At 42.7% G+C, this 22,302-nt stretch overlaps 1 protein-coding gene and 1 long non-coding RNA gene across 2 annotated transcripts in view; one reads left to right on the top strand and one right to left on the bottom strand.

Annotated features, from left to right (window-relative positions):
* The window catches only part of LOC127616046 (contactin-associated protein-like 4), a 53,030-nt gene extending 35,255 nt beyond the window's left edge, over window positions 1–17,775 (top strand). The window contains exons 12-24 of the mRNA XM_052087468.1: window positions 62–181; window positions 253–453; window positions 733–895; window positions 2,620–2,747; window positions 4,851–5,021; window positions 6,402–6,620; window positions 7,977–8,216; window positions 8,597–8,830; window positions 10,549–10,682; window positions 12,311–12,398; window positions 13,788–14,006; window positions 16,122–16,184; window positions 17,033–17,775. Of these exons, the coding sequence (XP_051943428.1) occupies window positions 62–181; window positions 253–453; window positions 733–895; window positions 2,620–2,747; window positions 4,851–5,021; window positions 6,402–6,620; window positions 7,977–8,216; window positions 8,597–8,830; window positions 10,549–10,682; window positions 12,311–12,398; window positions 13,788–14,006; window positions 16,122–16,184; window positions 17,033–17,229 (2,177 nt within the window). The 3' untranslated portion in view covers window positions 17,230–17,775. The remainder of the gene's footprint in view (window positions 1–61; window positions 182–252; window positions 454–732; window positions 896–2,619; window positions 2,748–4,850; window positions 5,022–6,401; window positions 6,621–7,976; window positions 8,217–8,596; window positions 8,831–10,548; window positions 10,683–12,310; window positions 12,399–13,787; window positions 14,007–16,121; window positions 16,185–17,032) is intronic.
* Window positions 17,776–18,118: 343 nt separating this feature from the next.
* On the bottom strand, window positions 18,119–19,541 carry LOC127616052 (uncharacterized). Its single transcript, XR_007967019.1, has 2 exons — window positions 19,238–19,541; window positions 18,119–19,193 (listed from the first exon to the last, which is right to left on the bottom strand). It is a non-coding gene; the product is annotated as an uncharacterized LOC127616052 (long non-coding RNA).
* Between the last annotated feature and the right edge of the window lie 2,761 nt (window positions 19,542–22,302).

Raw genomic sequence — 22,302 nt, forward strand, 5'->3', positions numbered from 1 at the left:
TCGTTGCAGGACACTTGTCTCAGCATCCTTTGCAAACTTTTCTACTCGTTTCTCTTCCTAGCGGTGTACGAACAATCCTGCGAGGCGTACAAGCACAACGGCAACACATCGGGATATTTCTACATCGACGTGGACGGCAGCGGCCCCATCAAACCGCAGTTGGTTTACTGCAACATGACAGGTGACACACGCACTGTTTGTGCATTTCACATCTATGTGGTCGTTTTTCTTACCTTCCATTTTGTCTAGCAGAGGAGAACACATGGATGGAGATCCACCATAACATCACCGAACTCACCCCAGTGAGGCCATCGAGCGGTGAACGTCAGCACCTTGTGCCACTGCGCTACCCTGCCAGCGAGGAGCAGCTGTTGGCCGTAATTGGCCAGTCCGACCACTGCCAACAGGAAATGGCCTACCACTGCAGGAAGTCCCGCCTCCTGAACACTCCAGGCGAGGCCGCGCTTTGTGTATAGGTCACAGTCTGAGAAGAAGAGCGAGGGGAAAAAAAATGAGTCCGAAAAGATGTGACATACAAAAATTGGAACAATACAGTACATGTTCCGTAAAGATGAATCAGAAAGGAAGTCTGACAGGAGTCGTAAAAGATATGTCTGGAATCAGTGACACGTCAAAAATCCAGAGTCAGAAAGCAGTCGTCCATCAATAGAGCTGTAAAGAGTCATAAAAGAAGACATTGTCCAACATGTTAATGTTTTTGGTGAATTCCAGAGGGCTCCCCCTTGAGCTGGTGGATTGGTGGTGCCGCTCCGGGTGGACGTCAGAATTATTGGGCCGGAGCTCAGCCGGGAAGCCAACAGTGCGCGTGCGGGCTGCAGGGAGACTGTTTGGACCCCAAACGTTACTGCAACTGTGACGCTGACAGCGCAGAATGGTAACTACATACAAATAAGACTAACTAGCGAACCTAACATACTGAATGGGTGTGCGTAAATGAACACTTTTTGCATCTTTGATGAACACAACAAGATACGGAATCGATTATTTTCAGATTGAATTGTGGGTGAAAATCAGATTCATTAACCCCTTTCATGAACCCTGTAACCTGATATTATTATAAACTATCCACTGTAGGTCTGTGAACTGTCACTGAAAGGGTTTAATATAATGCAAATACGGTAGCTAAGTTGAGGTGAGTTGAGTTTCGTACTTATTTGTTGTCACGCACCATTAAAGGCGCCCAGCCCATGTGGGGTTATTAGACACAAAAATGAACAGTAGGAAGACTTCCAGAAATATATCAAACAAAGAGTGTGCTCTTGCTATGCAGCCACAAACTGAAGCTAATCAAATGGCTTATACTTGAACAAATAGTTGAGTCTTTCATCATCTGACACCGCAAACAAATCTACAGCTTCACGAGACAATTGACATAATTATTGCCTGCTGAAATCACGAGACAAAGGACCATAAATTTAAACCAAAAATAACAATGCAGTTCATTTTCATCATCTTTGAGATGACACAAAAAAAACATATCCGCTCCTCCTCTGGGATAAAGTGTGCCATGCAGTTCCGGACCCCCCCAAAAATTATCTTTCAACAAAGCTTCGTCTGCACAAAACTTCACAGGACCAGAATCAAATTCTTTCATTTTACCAACACTTGAAGTTATTCCGACATAGATCGGCATCAACAAGAAAAACGATTCTTCTGCACTCTCCAAATGTATTGTATGTTTGAGGTCTATATAGATTTAATGTGATATAAAAAATTAAAATAAAATTATTTGGAGCCATGAACGATGCAATAAATAAATTGCTTAACTGACTAGGTTATGTAACGGGTGATAATGAATCTGCTGCCACTTACCTTCGTGGCTGACCAGTTGCTTCTCATGGAAGCGTTACAGCCATCCATTTTCAATTAACCAGGCTTATTTAAATGTCTCTAATCTGTTTTTACTCGTTTAAAAAAAACATCTCAAGACAGCAAAATTTACAGAGTGAGAGTAAAGAGGCAATTGTGCAACACTTCTCAGACAGTCCAAGTGTCCAAGAGCGCTAATAGATTTGTTCTCAAGTGATTCCCAACACTTCCAATTGCTTAATAATGCATGAAAATAACAGCCCACCTAGGGAGAGACCAATGGTGTCGATATGTGTAAAAGTATGAAACTGACCATATATGGACATCCATAATTTCCACCCTACAGTGACGATTTGCTCCATGGGAAGTATATAGCCAAAGAATCTAATAGAATTGAATAGATCATTAACTGTTGGACATTAAATATGGCATAAATGACAAAGGCTGCTTTTTGTGTTTTGGCCGCTATTTTTCTCATCACATTTGACAGTCTTTCACGAACCGAAACATACATGTTTTATGATGAGGCTGTACGCGTTCGATGCATTTGCTCTTTCAACCTCTTATGTTTTATTCACACAGTTCATGCTTGCGCTTTACATTTTCCTGTCAGTTCTCAGCTCAACCGTCAATTTCTAGAGGCGAAACATTTCAGTATTTTATTCAAGGTGCTACTTTTTTTTTTTTGTCCTGGATTGAATTCAGCACAGACATGCATGGCATGATAAGTATGAAGAATAATAAAACGGCAAATGTAATAATAATATTGTATACTGCATATATTTTTAGGGCCGAGGACTCAGGCTTTCTGGTCCACAAGGAGAGCCTCCCTGTGCGGGCCCTGGTACTGGGTGACGTGTGGCGCCCCGGCTCAGAGGCCGCCTACCGGGTGGGGCCACTGCGTTGCCATGGCGACAGTAAGTCTAGTCGCCTATGGAAATGAATTAGTCATGCATACGGTGAAAAACCGCGCAGAAACATTCATACATTAGTTAAGTGAGGGAACATGGGAGGTGACTATGGATAAATGTTTAAGGAGTCGGACTGTGACAAAAGGTCCTCAGGTTTGAGTCTCACATGGAGAGCATCCTTTTCGGATGAATTTATACTGCAAGTCCAAAGGTCAAATTATTATGGAATGCCAATTTCAGACTCTTGTGTTTGAAGTCTATTTACCTTTTAAGTACAAATTTAGACCAGATTTAATATATATACGCCGCTAATCTATCTAATTTAATGTGTCTTGAGAGAAGAATCAGAAAAGATGATTTGGGAAAGGAGTCTGATAAGAAGGGTTGGAAAGAAGAAGAATCTGGAAAGAAGAGTCAGAACAGAATATTTGGAAAAGCTCAGTCAAGTCAAGTCAACAGTATTTATAGAGCACTTTCAAACAGCCATCGCTGCATACAAAGTGCTGTACATGGAGCGATTTAACATACACAATAAACAGACGAATCGGTAATAAAGGCGGTAGAAAGCACCAAGCAGTAAAATCAAGAACAAATCGAAGTCATGCTGAGTCGAGCGCCAAAGAATACAAGTGAGTTTTGAGGAGGGCTTTAAAGATGGGCAGCGAGGAGGCTTGCCGAATGTTCAGTGGGAGGTCATTCCAGAGAGAGGGACCAGCAATAGAAAAGGCTCGATCCCCTCTAAGCCTCAGTTTAGTTCTTGGTACTTCTAACAAAGACTGGTCCACAGACCTGAGCCGGACAGGTGTGTAGGGGCGTATGAGCTCAGAAAGGTAAGGTGGCGCGAGATTATTCAGAGATTTGAAAACAAAGAGGAGGATCTTGAAAATAACTCTAAAATGAATGGGGAGCCAGTGAAGGGTTGCCAGAGTAGGAGTTATATGCTCCCTCTTACGAGTACCAGTCAAGAGGCGAGCAGCGGCATTCTGGACCAGCTGAAGGCGCTTAATGGAGGACTGGCTGACTCCAAAGTACAGGGCATTGCAGGGGTGGTGATTGCCCCTCTTGGTGGCAGAGGGTGTGTTACAACTAAAGGGGGTCCATTGGGAAGTCAAATCTCAGATTTCCAAGGAGCAGTGCAGTTATCGTCCTGGCCATGGAACAGTGGACCAGGTTTACACCCGCAGCAGGGTCCTCGAGGGTGCATGGGAGTTTGCCCAGCCAGTCAACATGTATTTTGTGGACTTGGAGAAAGTGTTGACCGTTTCCCTCTGGAGGTTCTGTGGTCGGTGCGTATGGGTTACTGATATGGGCTGTTCGGTCCTGGAATCAATGATATCAGAGTTTGGGCCGCATTACCGCTAGCAAGTTGGAGTAATTTTGATTGCCCATTATGGACAAAATGTACAAATTCAGCCAAGGCATACGATATCTGATTTTTGCAGACGGCATGGTACTGTTGTCCCCAGCAAGCCATGATCTCCAACTCACACTGGAGCAGTTCGTAGCTGAGTGTGAAGGGGTTGGGATGAAAATAAGCACCACACAATCTGAGACCATGGTCCTCAGTCAGAAAAAGGGGGTGTGCCCTCTTCAGGTCGGGGTAAGATCGTAGCCCAGGAAGAAGAGTACAAGCATCTTGGGGTCTTGTGCCCGATTGAGGGAAAGATGACAGTCAGATCATGGAAGCATCTGCTGTGACATGAACTCTGGATCAATATGTCGAGTCACGAAAGGAGTCTGAAAAGTAGATTCCGGAAAGAGGAGTCCAGTTAAGAAGCGTCCATAATCAAGAGTCGGAAATGAAGTGTTTGGAAAAGTAGCATTGGAGAAAGAGAATTAGGAAGGCGAGTCTGAAGAGTCTAGAAAAGAAGTGTCTGAATTTGAAGTTTCTGAATGAAAACGTCGGAGAAGAGTCTGATGAAAAAAGTTACCAGATTTTCCACACTATAAGGGGCATCGGCGGATAAGCCGCACCTTCAACACCCAACTGTGCTTTTGTGGGTTAAAAAAACCAAAATTGTATCACTTGAATCACACCATATAAATTCAGCCTTAGATCATTAAAATGCATTACTGTAATTCATGATTGAAATAATTGTCTCCCCTCAGAGAATTTCTGGAACGCTGCCTTCTTCGCCACAGAGACGTCATACCTCCACTTCCCAACGTTCCATGGTGAGCTGAGCGCCGACATCTCTTTCCTCTTCAAGACCGGCGCTCCCTCCGGCGTCTTCCTGGAGAACCTGGGCATCAGGGACTTCATACGCATCGAGCTCCAGTGTGAGTTCACGCCCCAACGTGCGGCACGGTGGGCGACTGGTTAGCACGGAGCTTCTGGGTGTCATTTCGATGTGATTTTGTTTGCATGGGAATGAGACGGTTGTTTACGACATGAAACTTTGACGAGTCTGCGCACTTTCATTTGTGGTGCCGCCGTGGTCGCCGTGGGAGTTGAGGGGACAAAAACAGCAGCTAATGCAGGGACACCCAGGGGAAATCACCAGGTTCCAGCTTGGAATACTGCCGCTCTGCTCCCATTGTGGGGTAACTCTGTCGCCAGGCTCCCAAGAAACGGAGGGAGTCGGAATATTGTTTCATCCTCTCCTCCTGCCCGCTGCCGGCGTTCTGCTTGGCCGACACTCTGCTAAATCTTTCAGGAGACCGATAGGCTCTGGCGACACTCCGGCATGCGGCGATCCATAACGTGCCTGAGGCAATTATATCAACAGCGCAAATGAAAGTGGTCACACAATACGGAATAGCTTCTTCTTAAGCCCTGGAGGCACGAGCTGGTGCAAGATACCAAACTCAACGCTTGCAGAAATGGAGTCGAGTGTTCGGAACAAAATTGAAGTAGCCCTAGGATTGAACCCTGAGGGAATCCGTAGTAATAGGAGATGCAAGCAAACACCGGATAGAGATGAGCTTTCTTTGGCACAGGCGTTTTGGGTTCTTAATAGACCCGAGTGTTTACAAAACCACATCCATAAAGTGCTGTAAAGAAATTGTACTCATCAAAAAAAAGTTTGTAGAATAACAAAATATGTTCTATTTCGTGCATCAAAGATTGAAAAATGTTCCATTGATGTTAATGATGACTACATATACATATACACATATATATGTATATATATATATATATATATATATATATTTGATTTCACAACCGGAGTAACTGGAGAAAACCCACACAGGCCCATGGAGAACATGCAAACTCCTCACAGGAAGGCCTGAGCCGAATTGAACCGAATACCTCTGAACTATGAGATTGACGCACTAACCACTGGACCCACCGGGCCGTGAGCACAACATTCTTAACTGTAAATATTGAAGGCAATTTAAAAAAATCTTAGGTTCATAAAAGTCACAAGAACTGTTCACATTTTTCCAGAAACAAGTTTTGATCCATAAAGTTTATCGAAGACAGTTTACCGTTTTCGATTCCAATACTACCATTCGTGATTTTGTCATCTTTGAACTTTTTGATGGACTTAACATTTAATCTGAAATGAACTGAAATTTTCCAAAACAAACAATGAAGGGATCTTTTACAGTTTTTTAGCCTCTAACGACTGTGACCCCAAAAAATTGCATGTTTATCGAAGACCCAAATACTGATTTACTCACAAAGTATATGGTTTCCACGTTGTTCCCAACCAGCTCCCACCCGCGTTCTGTTCTCCTTCGATGTTGGCAACGGTCCTCTAGAGGTTGGCGTGGACTCAAGCTCCCCACTGAATGATGAGCGCTGGCATCGGGTTCGCGTAGAGCGCAATGTGAAAGAGGCATCGCTGAGATTGGACGCCATGCCCGCCGCCACCCGCCAGGCGCCCATCGATGGACACATTCACCTGCAGCTCAACAGCCAGCTCTTCATTGGTGAGCAGTGTGTGTGTGTGTGTTTGTGTGTGTGTGTGTGTGCAACTAAAATATATTAGTATACCCTTCGGAGAAAAAAAGGCACCAAAATGCCTACCGAGCCAAATGGAACGGAGCCACAAGGTATAAGTGTGTAGTCCATACATTTGCTAGCTTAGCTTCATTAGCTCTTGATTCTTGATTGTGTCTTTCTTGCTTAATGCATGCACTTTTACCATGAGTGTACCCTTTCTGATTAAAATGTGAAAATACCCAAAGGTGCATACCATGCCGAACCGACCTGAACTAAACCCCTGAGTGGAAATTAGAATTCAGGTTTTGATGCATGCGGTTATTAGCTTAGCTTCTGTAACTCCTGCCCATTTGCTTAGATTCTTTAGCTACCTGCCATGTCTTTGTTCCTTCACAAAAAGTCATTAATGTTTAATGTGGACGTTCAATAGCTTTATTAGCTATGTCTTTGTTCGGCTGTAAAAAAAATAATATGCACTAAGCAATGGGAATGCCTGCATATGTCTACTGTGCCATACTCAAGTGAACCCCTGGGTGGAAACACAGCATTAGATTTTAGCCCCTGTGTTGGTTAACTTAGCTCCATTATCTCCCTAACCACAGAACAAATAAGAAAAATGCTCCAGTCAGCACGGCATGCTAATAAACTTCCCGATGTGATTCATTCTTGGGAGGCTCTTAAAATAATCATTAATTGAACAACCTAAACCACGGCGGTCATTAATCAGTCAGTCATGTAATTAGCCATTAACAAGCTGCGAAAAAATTTCATCAATACAACCACGGGTCTCTTTATCACTGCTTCAACGCTAATGCTATTTGTCCATATTCAGAGCGCTAAATCCATCGTTTGATTTTGATTGTTGTGCAAATCTCGGCACAAGACGCCGCTTCATGTCTGTCAACAAGCCAGCAAACAAGTGAGCAGATTGCATCAAGAAGCGGCAAGAAATAGTGATTTTGGGCCAGTAATGTGTTAAACGAGTTTACCTGAACACTCGGGTGGATTTGTTTTCCGAAGAGGATATGAAGCATCATTATTTACAGCCACACTTGATCCAGAGATTACATGAGAGTGGGAAAGGTTTGGTGCAGCAGGAGTGGTGCATTTCCGACCGTACATTCCCCTAATGCTCCACAGGTTAGAATGATCTTAAAATAATTCCTCTGAAAGTTGGATCAGTTGAAAGTAAATGATTCAAATAAGAGTACTGTAAATCTGCAAAAACTTGCGATGGTTGAAATAATTTACCATAAATCCCAGCTGTGCAATAATAAATTCCCCAAAAGAGAAAAAGCAAACATTTGTCAAAATAATCTAATAATGATAAAATGCATGTGTAGGGGGGACAGCGTCACGCCAGAAGGGTTTCCGTGGTTGCATCCGCTCCTTGCAGCTCAACGGCGCCACCCTGGACCTGGAAGAGAGGGCGCGCATCACACCCGGCGTCCGGCCAGGCTGCCCAGGTCACTGCGACAGCTATGGTGCGCTATGTCGCAACCATGGACGCTGCATGGAGCGGAACAACGGATTTCACTGCGACTGTGACCAGTCGGCCTATGACGGAGTATTCTGTCAGTCAGGTGAGAGTGGTGTTTATTTGCTTCAGACAGTGACACGACACGATAATTGAACTGCTGTCATTTGGGGACATTGATCAACATAGCTGCATAGCCATGATAGCCGACATTGGTGTGCTGAAACATTTGACCCAAGGGTAATGTATACAGACTGAACAACAAGGGTCCAACGACTGACCCTTGAGGCATCCCAGATGTCATAGCCATTCGATCAGATTCAAAACTTTCAAAGGTCACAAAATAACACATTTCCTTAAAGTAGCACCTGAACTATTTAAAGACTGTTCCAATTAAGTTTCTAGTTAGCTCAACAGTACATTATGATCAACTGCATGAAACACTGCACTGAGATGGCCATCACTAAACCTGCGTCCTTTCCCCAGAGCTGTCGGCTATCTTCAAGCCGACAACATCTGTCCACTACGCCTTCCAGATGGAGGCCTCTGAGCGAGGCAGCGGGAATGTCAGCGCCAAGCTACCATCCTCCATCTTGTCCGACCTGAGCCTGAGAGCGGAAAACGTGTCACTAAGCTTCCGAACCAACCAGAGTCCTGCACTGCTGCTGTTCGTATCGTCATACCAGCGAGAGTACCTGGCACTGCTCATCAACAAGCATGGTGGGTGAGGCAGTTTTTTTAAATCATCCAGTTTCATCCATTATCACAAAATTTGGTGGATCTGTCAATCATGACGGAACACGTGAAAACGTTTCAAGGATGCCCGAAATTGAATGTGAATCTGGCCATTTTAGTTTAAAGTGAAGCAGCCATCTATTATTCAGTAGCACCCCTTGAAAATTAGAAAAAAAGCAACACCTGCTTTGCAGATCAAACTGAATCTTGTTGGAATTCATGAGGCCAGAATGCATGGAAAAAAAAAAAGCATAACCCATGCATGAAAGTGAAGTTGACGTTGTCCATTTTAGTTTAAAACAGCCATTTCTCAATCAACAGCACCACCTGGAAAGTTAGGCGGGAAAAAACTGCCCCTGACACCCATTTATCCAATTAGCCCATAACTGGGTGCATATGGACGCACAAAAAAGTCTCAAGGAACCCTGCTTAAAATTGAATGGGAAGACAGCCAATATTGTTTGAAACCATTGAGACCACATTGGACACATTCCAAGGCTTGTATTTAAACAGACTAAATGCATGACAACTAGGCAATGCCAAACTGTCAAGCTTTTCTTTTTGCCTATGCCAAAAATGTGGAAAGCTTGAAGCAAAGCTTGATGATGATTTGCAAAAAAAAACAACAACAAAAAGCAACCCCCCACCACCCCAAGAATTCATCCTGGATTCCTCACCTTTCATTTTCTTCTCAGACGCTCATCTTCACTAAATCCCGCCTTATCTTGTTGACCAAACCCATCGTCTTCACATGATGTTGACCCCCCGCCTTCCCGCTTCTTCTTTTGCTACAGCAATCCTATCAAGCAATGTCAGTCGCTTCCTCCTGCGGCCGCAGTCATCCTGTCAGCCTCTGTTGCCTTTTTAATCACTCCAGCTGTGCCCGTTATTAGCTTTTTAGCCTCGGCTGGGAGGAGGGAAAGTCCACCGATGTCGTTAGTGAGACATGACCAGCGCTTTTTAATGGAAGGTCACAAACTCTCACGTAACTTTGTCGAGTGTTGTTATAGGGCCGCTACAAGGTTAGCCCTAAACATCTCCTCTTTTGTAGTCTGAGATGCTGCAGCACGGTGCGCAACGACATTAGCAACATAAGCTAACAGAATAAAGTTAGGTGTCCATTAACTCATTCACTCCCAAAGACGTTTTTAAACGTCTTTTCAGACTTGGTCAAGAATTGGCTGGTACTGAATGAGTTAATTGCTCATATTTCAACCTCGGCGAAGGTCCTCACTCAAATGGGTGCGATTCCCATTTCTCTTTTTTAAAGATGAGTGCAATGAAATGCAACTAAAATAGCTCTAAATGCTAACATTACATGCTAAAAAGCTATTAAAATCTTGGCGGGGTTCTTTGGGTGGTGTATTGTTTCCTCCATTTGCCGTTATAAAAATAACCTCCCGCCCAGCGCGGTTCTTTACGGGATTAATTAGCTGGTTCGAAAGTGGCTCTAAATAGCTCGTGTGAAGGACAATGTGTTTTATCCCCGTGCTGCCTCAAAGGCCTCAGAACGTCTCCTCTTAACGCCGGTGTAATATTAGCAAAATTAATTACTGTTATTGATAGGCAATGAGGATTTATCCTCTTTAAGACGCAAAGCTCCTCATTGAGAGTCAACACACGGATGAAAGATGCAACTTGGTAATATTCATAAGATAAGAAATGAGAAAAGGTTGGGTGTGTGTGTGTGTGCGCACCCACAGATAAGCTGGAAGTGCACTACAAACTCCATGGCAACAAGGAAGCTGAAGTGTTGAGGAGCCAAGCCAAGGGTTTAGCCGACGGTCGTCTGCATATGGTGGTCGTTAGCAGAGTGATGGATGCCGTGTCTCTGCAGGTAACACCAAACAAACAAACAAATGGAATATGCCAAAAAATCAATACATTTCCCAAAGCTCGCTCAGTAGCTCATTACTTCGTTTAAAAACGAGTGCCCACTTACATAAAACTTAGTGGAAATCTTACGGAGATGTATGAATAAGTCTCAAGAACCCAAGCGTGCGATTCAAATGGAAGTCAGACAAATATTGAAATGTAAAATTGCATTTGTAAAGCTTTTCATTTTAATAATGAAATAAAGCTCATAACTGTTATTGATAGTTATGCAATCTAATTGCAAATATATTTTTAAGCAATTATATTTACATTTTATTCAAAAAGGTTTTAAAAACAGTAACATTGTTTATTTGAGCTTTTTTTAATTGGTTATGTAAACACAATGTTCAGACTTTAAATGATAAGACAGCGCTTGTAAGACAACCCCGTCTAGCTGGCTATATGAGTGTGTGGGAAGTGTCGTGTTGTGTTAGCATTAGCATCATTGCTAACACAATTATTTCAAGTGCTTATACAAACTGCAACGATAATACATCGCTTAATTCAAGAAATGGCGCCATGAGTAACGTTTTTGATGCAAAAGTTTGCTAAAGCGTGCAATTTATGTATGTTATTTCCCCCATTCAGTGGTACTTTTTTTGAGGAAACTCTTAAATCGCCTGCTTGACATGAAAGGAGCTCCAGGGACCGACTAGCTTCCTTGCCGGCTGGCTGGCTTGCCTATTTGAAGAAGGAACTTAAAAGATTTCTGCCAGGATTGAAGGCTTTAGCTCGACAAACGGTGTCGGACTTGCGAGCAGGGGAGTCTGCTCCAGGCTGCCTGGGGTTGCTTAGAGTTAAAGGTTCACCGTCTGTCTGACAAGATGTAAGGGAATCATGGTGAACCTGCAAAGGCAGAATTCTAAAAAGAAGAGCTGGAGATGTTTGTTTTTTTGACATGTCAAACACTATCATGTTAAGGCCGAATGCTAACCAGAGCTGTGGAGTTGTCGGATGTGTGCAGGTCACCTATGTTACACTACCCTTTATGAAACATCTCATGCATTTTTGAAAATGTAGCCTCTCAAGCCAGTTTCACTTGGCAACATGACATTTTGTAGGCATATTTATGATGAGTGGACCCACAAAAAAATCTCAAGAACCCTTGCAAGGCAAGGGAAGTCAACTATTGTAATCGAAAGCGAGTATTTTCGGGAGTCAAAACCACATGGTTAGAACACGACCAAAAAGCCCAACTAGCTGAAATTGTAAGTTAGCAAAAGCCTCAAAGCAAAAGCAGTCAAGTGATATTTGACGCAAGTCAAACACTATTAAAAAGTTTCTCTGAATCTTTGCCGTCACATGGAATCAAAGCTTTAACCTTTTGATGACAAAACTGGTTTTCTCCTCACTTTTGCCCTCATTAAAATCACCTCCAGTGGAGAACTTTGATTGAATACTTTTCATAAGAGTTTCTAATTCTGTTGAGGCGCGTTTTCCTACTCCCATGATCGACTGCTGAGAGCAACGTATTACCCAGCTCTCTCAGAACACAGCAAGGGGTAATCATCCTCAAGTCGCTAACTGCTAATCCACAAAATAACTTTCTTCGCCGTTAACATCAAGCCATATTGTGTTTCCCTTATTCAGATTGACCAAAGTACCAGAGAAGACTTCAATTTGACGTCTGACGGCGAATTCAATGGCATCAGGTCACTGTTGCTCGGCAAAGTGCAGGGTGAGTGTACCGAAATAAAAGTGGGAAATTCAGGCCCCAAAACCGGTTTAACCAAGCGGCATGAAATTTGGTTGACATGAAAACATGGGTAGATCCACCAAAAAAGAACCCGTGCCAGAAAACACACATCTAGTCAAATTTTGGTCATGTTCAGGGCTCCTTCAAAGACAAACTTGTCTTATACATTTTGTACGATTCCTACCAAAAATGAATCACGTACACTCAACAGTGGTTATTTGAGAAACTGCAACAGTCATCCAGAAGCTCTCCTGGAACATGGTCATGTCCCATTTTGGTGAGTTCCATTATTAAGGTATAAGGTGAAAAAATGCTGGCTCTGTCCTTAGGACTCAGAGACAAAAAGCCTGTCAGTCAAATAAGTGACCTGTTCAGGTCTAATGTTAACGCCGACTCGTCCGAGGGTGTCGGTGTGCTTTCCGCTAGTGTTTTCGCTGCTGTTGTCAAATCGTCATCGAAGAAAGGCGATGAGAAAGTGGATTTTCTGTCGCGTCTAGCCAACCCCGCCATCCATCAGGGCCACAAATGGAGGCACAAACATGGTGGGTGGTAGAGCCATGATGGACGGTTTGGAGCTTTTAGGCCATATGTGTCAATCCCACACAGTCATGCTGATGAAGGGGGTGCAGTGAACACCTGCCCAGTTGCCAACCAACATTTGCTAAATATTCTGTGGAAAATAAGTAGTATCAATAAATAAGTAGTGCTTATTTGTGCATTTCCGTGTTATATGAACACAAGAAAATTGTCATCGTAAAACATTTTTAAAAAGTTGTAGATCACAAGTAAAAGGGGTAATGTTCATTCATTCATTCATCTTCCGAACCGCTTGATCCTCACTAGGGTCGCGGGGGGTGCTGGAGCCTATCCCAGCTGTCTTCGGGCAGTAGGGGGGGGACACCCTGAATCGGTTGCCAGCCAATCGCAGGGCACACAGAGAAGAACAACCATTCGCACTCACACTCACACCTAGGGACAATTTCGAGTGTTCAATCAGCCTGCCACGCATGTTTTTGGAATGTGGGAGGAAACCGGAGCACCCGGAGAAAACCCACGCAGGCCCGGGGAGAACATGCAAACTCCACACAGGGAGGCCGGAGCTGGAATCGAACCCGGTACCTCTGCACTGTGAAGCCGATGTGCTAACCACTGGACTACCGGGCCGCCCAAGGGGTAATGTAAAATCTTCAAAATGTTTTTCGGAAAAGTTATAATAAAAGGATAAAAAGTGATAAGATGAGGAAAAAAAATACAGTCACAAGAGTAGCAATATCAACAAGTTGCGCTGTGACAAAGAATGAATGCACGAATGAGGTCAGCTAGTTTCTGTGTACTCAAATCTCTACTGGATCGTCCCCTCATATGTCACAGAGTCGGAAGAAGTGGATCCAAATCTGGTCCGCTTGTCCTCGCTGGGCTTCAGTGGTTGTCTGTCAGTGGTTCGCTTCAATTCCGTCAGCCCCCTCAAGGAGGCGCTGCTCCGTCCGCATGGCGGAACCGTGCACATCAGCGGCCCGCTGGTCCGCTCCAACTGTGGTTCACCGGCCGAGTCCAGTCCTTATGCCGCGCACAACACACCGCACCCGTCAGGTGAGAGACTTTTCCGCTACTTGCTAATCATGCTAATGCTAACAGAATTTTTGATCACCTACACTGGTCAAGTTTTAATCAGAGATAGCTTTATGTATCTACACGTGTATTTTTTGGTCACATATTTCAAAAAGTCTTACATTGTTTCCTAGCGTGTCTCTTTTTGGTTTTTTTTTTAGGTTTATTGATTTATTTATTTTTGTTAGTCTGACATAAAAGCTGGCGCAGTAGGGATTTTATCACCCTGCCTTGAGGTTATATAGTATAATCATCCATCCATTAGTTAAGTCATCCATCCATTTTCAACACTGCTTCTCCTGAAGAGGGTCACGGGGAGTTGCTGGAACTTATTCCATCCTTTGGGCAGAAGGCAGACTACACCCTGAATCGGTCGCCAGTCAGTTGCAGAGCACATATAGAGACAAATAACATTCACGTCCACACCCACACCGTCACTGATTGGGAACTGATTCCATGCTGCCCGCATACAAATCAGGCGAGTGTACCACGATACCATCAGCAACTTGTCATTACGTCAATTCAGAAAAATAGCCATCTATTGCTGAACCTAAGCCTTACTTCATAAGTATTAGTAATCAGTAATATTACTATATTACATATATTTGTTGTTATTTTATTATTGTTAATAGTCATAGTGGTATTACAAAAACCTGATGTGCTCGAGAAAAAACAAACAAACAAACAATGGCACATCCAGGATCAGCACAGAAAATTTATTTCGAAAAGTTTATTTGCATCTCCGATTTGCAAAAATGTAGTAAAAATGTGTATTTTTTAGAGCTGTCAGTTTAGCGTGTTTTTATTGGCATTAATTTAAATGAATTTTAACGGGATTAATTTTTTTCTCGCGAGATTAACGCGGCACACATCACAAGCGGATATTACTTGTTTGGAACTATTTTGTGTGGAAGGTTACAGTGTTCTGCGTCCATATAAATAGAACGGGTGGAGCTTCTCTGTGTTTGTCTGACAGTGGTAGCGACCTAGCGAAAATAAAACGTCTCCACTGTAGAGAGACTTCCGCACAAGAAGGACCAACACAATCAACATAGCCTGACTGTATTAGGCGGAGTGTTTCCCCATCCCCCTTTCAGAATGGTTTGCCCCAGCAGCACGGGAGAAGTGCGTGCGCTTTTTTTGTACGGGCAGTTTTGAATACAGCGGCACATAATGAACACTGGTGTCCGGTGTCTCGTTATTCTTCAACAAACATACAGAAACAGACTGCTGTGTTCATAGTAAACTTGAGAAAAACGAAGTATGTAACCATGGTTTAAATCTACTATAGGCTGAGTACTAGTTTACCTTAGATGTGCACTTTATAATGTTATATTGCTCTGTTTTGATTTTATAAAAAAAGCTGTTAAAGCAGCTGTTGTGTGACAAAATATTGTTTTCACTGTTGGTGATGGACAGTCATATTGTGTGAGAGATTATGTGTGAATAACTGCTCCAAGTGAAAAATGTTCATGTAAAATTGAAAATCAAAATTGTTATTTCAGTAAATATTTGCATTTGGCACATAGAAAACTGATTCATGATTCCATGTTGATGAGAGCATTAAAATGGGTAAAAATAGGACAAAAAATGTAAAAGGAAATTCAGAAACGATAAAAAATGTGTGAGTAACCACGATTAATTTTTTAGTCCATTTGAGTTAATTATGACAGTTGCATTTTTAATTAGATTAAATATTTTAATCCTTTGACAACTCTAGTATTTTTCCATCATGGTGTTGAAAATTCCACTTTAGTTTGTATTTAATGGCTTTTAATACTGAATATTTCATATAATATTTAATACTTAAGAGTGCTAGTACAGTACAAGATCTGACTTGGTTACGTCAACACAGGATGTTTGAATGGATGGAAGGATGAAGGGATGGTTTGAGATCACTGTGTAGGTATTTCCGCGGTGCTGAGTGTTGCGCTTGCGTCGCTACGATCTGTCTAATTAATCTGTTTACTTTCCACCTGGTTGCTTTTTGCCTCGTCAGACATCTGCGTTATGTGGCAGTCTGCTTTGCCCTAACTTTTCCTCCTTCTCTTCTCATCTCCTTTCTCCTCCTCTTCTTCTCGTCTTCCTCGGCTCTAGACCCGTCCAGTTCTGGCCAGCCTTTAGTCAATGCCATGCGGACAGACTCGGCACTCATTGGAGGTAGCAAACATTTTCACTGGAATGTAAAAGCAAATCTGTCCCGAAGGCCACTATAAGATTTCCATGAAGTTATTTGGGGTTTTTTTTCTTTTCTTTCTTCACACGGTTGCCCTATTATGCCTTTATCGTCACTTGTTGCAATGCAGAATGAATGGGACCTGTTAAATACTGGCATTTCATAATTCAGACCCTGCTCTGTATGAAAGGTAAAATATCTAGAAAGAAGACGCTCCCCCTCGCATGTTTGCAACTGGAATCTTTGTCTCGCACTTATTGGGTCCAGTATTCTACAACATTTCATACACTGTCAACCAAAACAAGGTCACAGAACACAATTTTTGTGTGTGTGCAACAGATAATACATTTTCAATTTGTTGGAGAAGACGTTTTTTTTTTCTTTCAAAGTAGTACACAATTTACACAACTCACCAATTGGATTCCGTGTGATAAACGCCAACTCTTTAACGCACTCTTCAATCCAGTCCAATGTCTGTACACAACATGAGCACAAAGATGAGTTAATTGAGATTTAAAAATACTTGTTACATAATGAAACTTAAAACGTGAATATAAACTTTCCATTCATTACGTGTTTCCTGTCTCCAGATTCGTCGCAAACTACACAGACATTGTTCAACTGGATAACTGTTAATTATTCTATAAACCCTTAAAATTAAACGGCTCGTTTGCAACTCGCGATTGGCTGCAAGGAATTGTAAACATAGTACAAAAATAAATAAATAAAATAAAAAAGGTACTGAGCGGGATTTTGAACCAGTGACCAATGGGACGAACGCTCTTCCCAATTACGTTTCGTAATTTAATATATTGGTGCCTTTTCCTGGCAGGCGTGATCGCGGTGATCATCTTCGTGACGGCAGCCGTTCTGGCCATGGCAGCCAAGTTCCTGTATCGGCGGAAGGAGACGTACCGGAACCAGGAAGTGAAAAGCGGGCAGCAGGATGTAAGCCAGGACTTGGCCTTTGAACACCAGGCGGACTCCCAGAATACCTCAGGGCAAAACCCAAAGGAATACTTCATTTAAAAAAAAAAAAAAACGCGGCTATGGAACGCGTATGGCAGAACTTGACAGCACAATAAGACATGCTGGGTCACACGTGTAATGGTTGTATACACCTGTAAATATTCAACAATGTCAATGGTGACTTTGTGTCTTTGTACAAACTTTGGGATGACTTTTGAAATCATTATTCAGTTTTTGCCATGGAGCATGGCGAATATATGATCCGGGTGATTCCAGCATGTTCTCAAGTATGTGAGTATCACAGGCTGTAAGGTACACGCCAAAGCAACAAGAAACAGCCAACCGCAAAGTCGTTTTGTGAAAAAGACGCAAAAGGATAACGGATCGGGATGAAGGTGCGCATCGAGAAATTGATTGTGATCTTGCTTGACAAATTTGAACAAAAACAAGAAAATCTGTGTTCCGTTACGGCCATGTGTGGTGTTCTTTTTTCCCCAAATTTTGGGATTCAGATTAAATGTCAGATCGTGTGACGTGTGGACAAGAGCGTGCAAAGAAAAATGTGTTTTGTCAACGATTGCGATGAATAGCAGCGATAACCATTCAGCGGATTCCAATGCAATCAAAGAACAAAATGTGAGATTCATTTTGGATGTGCTATTAATTTTCTCAATTTTTTTACTTTTTTTTTCATGTATATGAAATGAAAATCAAATGAACTACTGTTAAAGAAAAAAAAGATGAAAATCCTGACGTGATCGTAACCATGAACAAAATATGACACTCCACTTTTTTTATGCCTTGGTGGAGGTCGAGCGAGGCTGATAAAAGACATTAATTGTCGCTCTGTTCTTGTCCGACTGAATTATTAATCTCATCAAGGTTGCCAACATGTGGCAGGAAATCCAAAATGCGTTCGTGAAATATCTTTATTTCCTCAAAAGCTGGCTTTTTTGGGGGGGTCTTTTTTTGTCATTTTTATTTCATGTTTCTCCCACCCACTGCGAGCTTGCGACAGCTCACTAAAAGTCCTCCGAGAGCTTTTGAAGCTTTGAAGTGTCTCCAAAGGAGGCCTCTGGCGTCTGTTCCCGCATCGGCGTCGCTTGTTTTCGGAAGAAGTTCCTTTTGACGGCAACGAGCGCGACGTCTCGGGTGCTCGTGGACGTAATGAAGACGCGTTGCAGTGGAGCGAAGCCAACCTGATCGACGGCGCGGCAGCTGTTTGTCAAGCAGACGCCGGGCGTTTTAATGAGGAAAGTTTCAATGACTTCAAGATGCATCGCTACATTTCATCTCCGGAACTTTTTTTCCCTTTTCTGCCGTTTTATTTCCGTTCCCTTCTTGAAGCTCCTCAAGCAAAAAGGTAGAAAAGGGACAAAAGCGTTTGCATGGCAGACAGTCGGTCTGGGCAAAGGAAATAAAAGAAAAGGCGGTAAAAATTGGGACCCGGCTTTTCTCGATCTGTGAATCAATCAATCAATCAATCAATCAATCTGGTCCACCAAGTCCACGTTTCTTTCAATTTTTCCTTTTCTGTAGTCCCAATGTTTTGATCCAAACTCCTCAATCGCTTATCGGATGCCTTGTTTGTGTCCCAATACTTTTGTCAAATGTCCTGGCGCTCTCCCAAAACGTTTCTCAATATATCATAAATTCATCACTATTCACCTCCGATGTGTGTACCAAAACTTTTTGCACACTTATTTCACTTCCTGCTGGTGTCCCAATACTTTTGTCCGAAATACACTTTTTTTTCCCACTTAGTTGTCCCAAAAACTTTCACCGCAATTTCTTTTCACTTCCTGTTCATCTCCAAACGGCCTGTCGGCATTCCCAAAGCGTTTGTCCAGTTTATGGTCGATTTCCAAATATTTTCTTCACGGTTTCCATTTCCTGTGGGTGTCCAAACACTTTTGTCCAAATTGTTTTGTTTTTCACGCCCCGAACGTGTCCCGTGACCATTGTCCGTATTTTCTTTCCATTTCTACTTGTAATTGGTGTCCCAATACTTTTGGCCACCATTCCTTTTCCACATTCTATCACTTTCTCAAGCACTTTTCCCCCCCACATCACCTGGCTGATGAAAATGTTATTTTCTATTAACTTAATGATGTCAGTGAGTGTGCGTCAGCTGCTATAATTATCTCCCAAAATACTTGAAGCCGATTGTTTTTCTTTCTTGTTTTTGTTTGTTGACACACTGTTTGATGATATTTAAAAAAAAAAAAAGGTTTTATATATAACTACTGTACAACCCTTTTTCTTTTATTGGTACTTATCACTTGCCGCCAATGTCAACCATATCACTTTTAATTGCGCCGCAAAAGCTTGACAGATTCGGTCAAAGTACAAAATGTGCTTTTGATTATGGCTGTGTGTGTTATTAAACACTCAACATTTTTTTAAACCACTTTTTTTTTCAAGATGAAATTAATTTCATATATACATATATATATATATATATATACACACACACACACACACACGAATTTTACTCAATCGGAATGTTCAGCAATTGTTGTTCATGTCGACATATATAAACAGCTTCGCTGGTGATTGTCACTGATAAAAACGCAGCCGCTTGTTAATTTTAGACACAATCGAGAACAAAATGTTCGCACTGTTTTGCTGATAGAAACGCATCCGCTCATTATCGCAATTCATTGCTGCAATATCATTCAACAAATTGAAATGCATTCAAAGAATAAAATGTGTGTTTTGGTTCTTGGCATATCTCTCTTGAAAATGAAATGAATCAAATTTGATGACGATTTGTTTTAATTAGGTCCTGGGTGCCTGTTCAAGCAGAACAATCGGCGATCACATTTTAGCTGCTGTAAAATTCCTTCTCTTGTGATTGCGATTAATGCCGGTGCTAGCGTGCAATTCAAACGCCAACGTCAACTGCCAATGTGGAATAAAACATTTTTAACCGTCATACAAACTCATTCTAATGTTGTGGTAAAACAGGCTAAATACTAATAAAGCTAGCATTTTCCCATGATGCCACAGGTTATTGACTTCTGCATGTCCAATCGTGCACATTTAAGCCCATGCGGAAGCCAAACCCCTGTGGCATTATGGGGAAAAAAATACCACTAAATTTGGCATCTGAGTCCCCCCCCCCGTGGAACATGAACAGTTTGCGCGTCGATGCAACAGAAGCAGTAATACCGTGAACACAGCGAGATGCCCCCATGGGCCTTCTGAGTGGCGCTCTCATTTTGCGTGTCGTCTTTAATCCCACGCTGCCATTCGCATAGTGGGGGGGGCGGGGGGGGGGGGTTATGAGGAAGGTGTGTGTAAACCCTCTCGTCAGCTACGTGAGGCTTGAAAGCAAAACGGCAGAGCCTTGTGCAAATATTGCATATGTTATTTTGGCAGGAGAGACATTTTGGTATACGATCAGATTTTCCTCGAATGACGGTTGAGTAATGAGATGAGTCGTGACTACCTGGAAAGATAACGTCTGCCCTTGTTGATTGGAATCCTCCAATTGGAAATGATTGTTTAGAGTGAGAGTCGGACTTTGCGGGGTGAAAACATTCATGTTTGATATCGTATAATTGGTTTTAGGTATTAAACTGTGCATGTAACTCTGTCCCAAATTTCTGTCTCCGGTTTCCTATATCTGAACCAGTATTTTTTTTTCTACAACAGTCGGTTGAGGGTGAGTGTAAAGTTCATGTAAGATTAGCCATAACAGAAATTGTAACGGTACGTGTGAGCCTCTATCTTGATCATTTGAATCGGGTGTGTTGGAGGAGGGAGACTTTTTTTGTGTCTGACGGAGACTTGGGCAGGTACCGGTGAGTACAAAGCTTTGATTGAATTGTTACCACCTGACTGTGATTTCCTCGATACCCCGAGGACATCAGGACGTGGTGGAGGTACGGTAAGCATTTTTAAGAACAATTTCAAATGTAAACGGTGCACATTCACCACATCTGCCAACAGCTTTGAAGCAACCTTCTTTGAAGTTGGTCGTGTTTTCCCGGTGCTTTGTGCTGTCATTTACCGTCCTCCTAAATACAACAAAGACTTTTTAAGCGACTTTTCAAGCTTTCTTGCGGAAATCAGGCTGAGATATGATCGTATTCTCCTAATGGGGGATTTTAATATCCATATATGTTGTCCGGAAAAAACGCTAGCAAAAGACTTCTTAAGACTTATCGACTCTTTTAATTTTGTGCAGTATGTGACCAGCCCGACACACGAACAAGGACATATTTTAGACCTTGTCCTTGCTCATGGTATAACGGTGTCAAATCTGGAAGTCCTTGAAAATTGAATTTCTGATCACATGGCAGTTTTATTTGACGTAGTCTTATCGCATGCTGCTGTGAAATCTGGCGCTCCTAGTTGTAAACGCCGAATTTTTAACCCTCGCACTGCTAGTCGTTTCTCTGATGCCTTTAATAACCTTTGCGTACCCTCGTCTAACACAGAGGAACTCACCTCTTGGTTCGACTCGTCATGCCGGGCCATCCTGGATTTGGTGGCTCCTTCAAAAATTGTGCTGCCAAAGCCTAAACCCGAGCCATGGTTTAACGACATTACCCGCGCAGCTAGGCAGGAGTGTCGCAAAGCTGAACGCAAGTGGAAAAGAGACAAATTGCATGTCTCTTCTCAAATTTGGAAAGACAGCTGGCGTATCTACCAGCTCACAGTAAAAGAGGCCAAAAGAAAATATCTGTCGGACCTTATTCTAGCCAACCGTCACAACCCTCGTGCACTATTTAAAACGATAGATTCTGTACTCAAACCCCCTCTGCCTACTTGCTCGGATTCTTCAGCCGAGATGTGCAACAGATTCCTTCAGTTCTTTATTGATAAGGTCTCTACAGCTAGGATTCCGGTCCCAAATACCGCATCTGACCCCTCTGTCCATGTTCCATGTTCAGCTGTCCTAAATTCTTTTGATACTGTGTCCTTGGCGCTTTTGGAGGATGTAGTTCGCCAGACGAAGCCATCTGGCTCCCCTTGCGACTCTCTTCCCCCACGCTTCTTTCAGGAGGTTCTCCCGAGTGTTGGTGCATCGGTCTTGGATATCATCAACAGCAGCCTTTCTTCTGGTGTAGTTCCCCAACAGTTTAAACATGCTGTGGTCCAACCCTTGATCAAGAAACCTGG

Source organism: Hippocampus zosterae, chromosome 15 (assembly GCF_025434085.1).
Source record: "Hippocampus zosterae strain Florida chromosome 15, ASM2543408v3, whole genome shotgun sequence".
Taxonomy (NCBI): domain Eukaryota; kingdom Metazoa; phylum Chordata; class Actinopteri; order Syngnathiformes; family Syngnathidae; genus Hippocampus; species Hippocampus zosterae.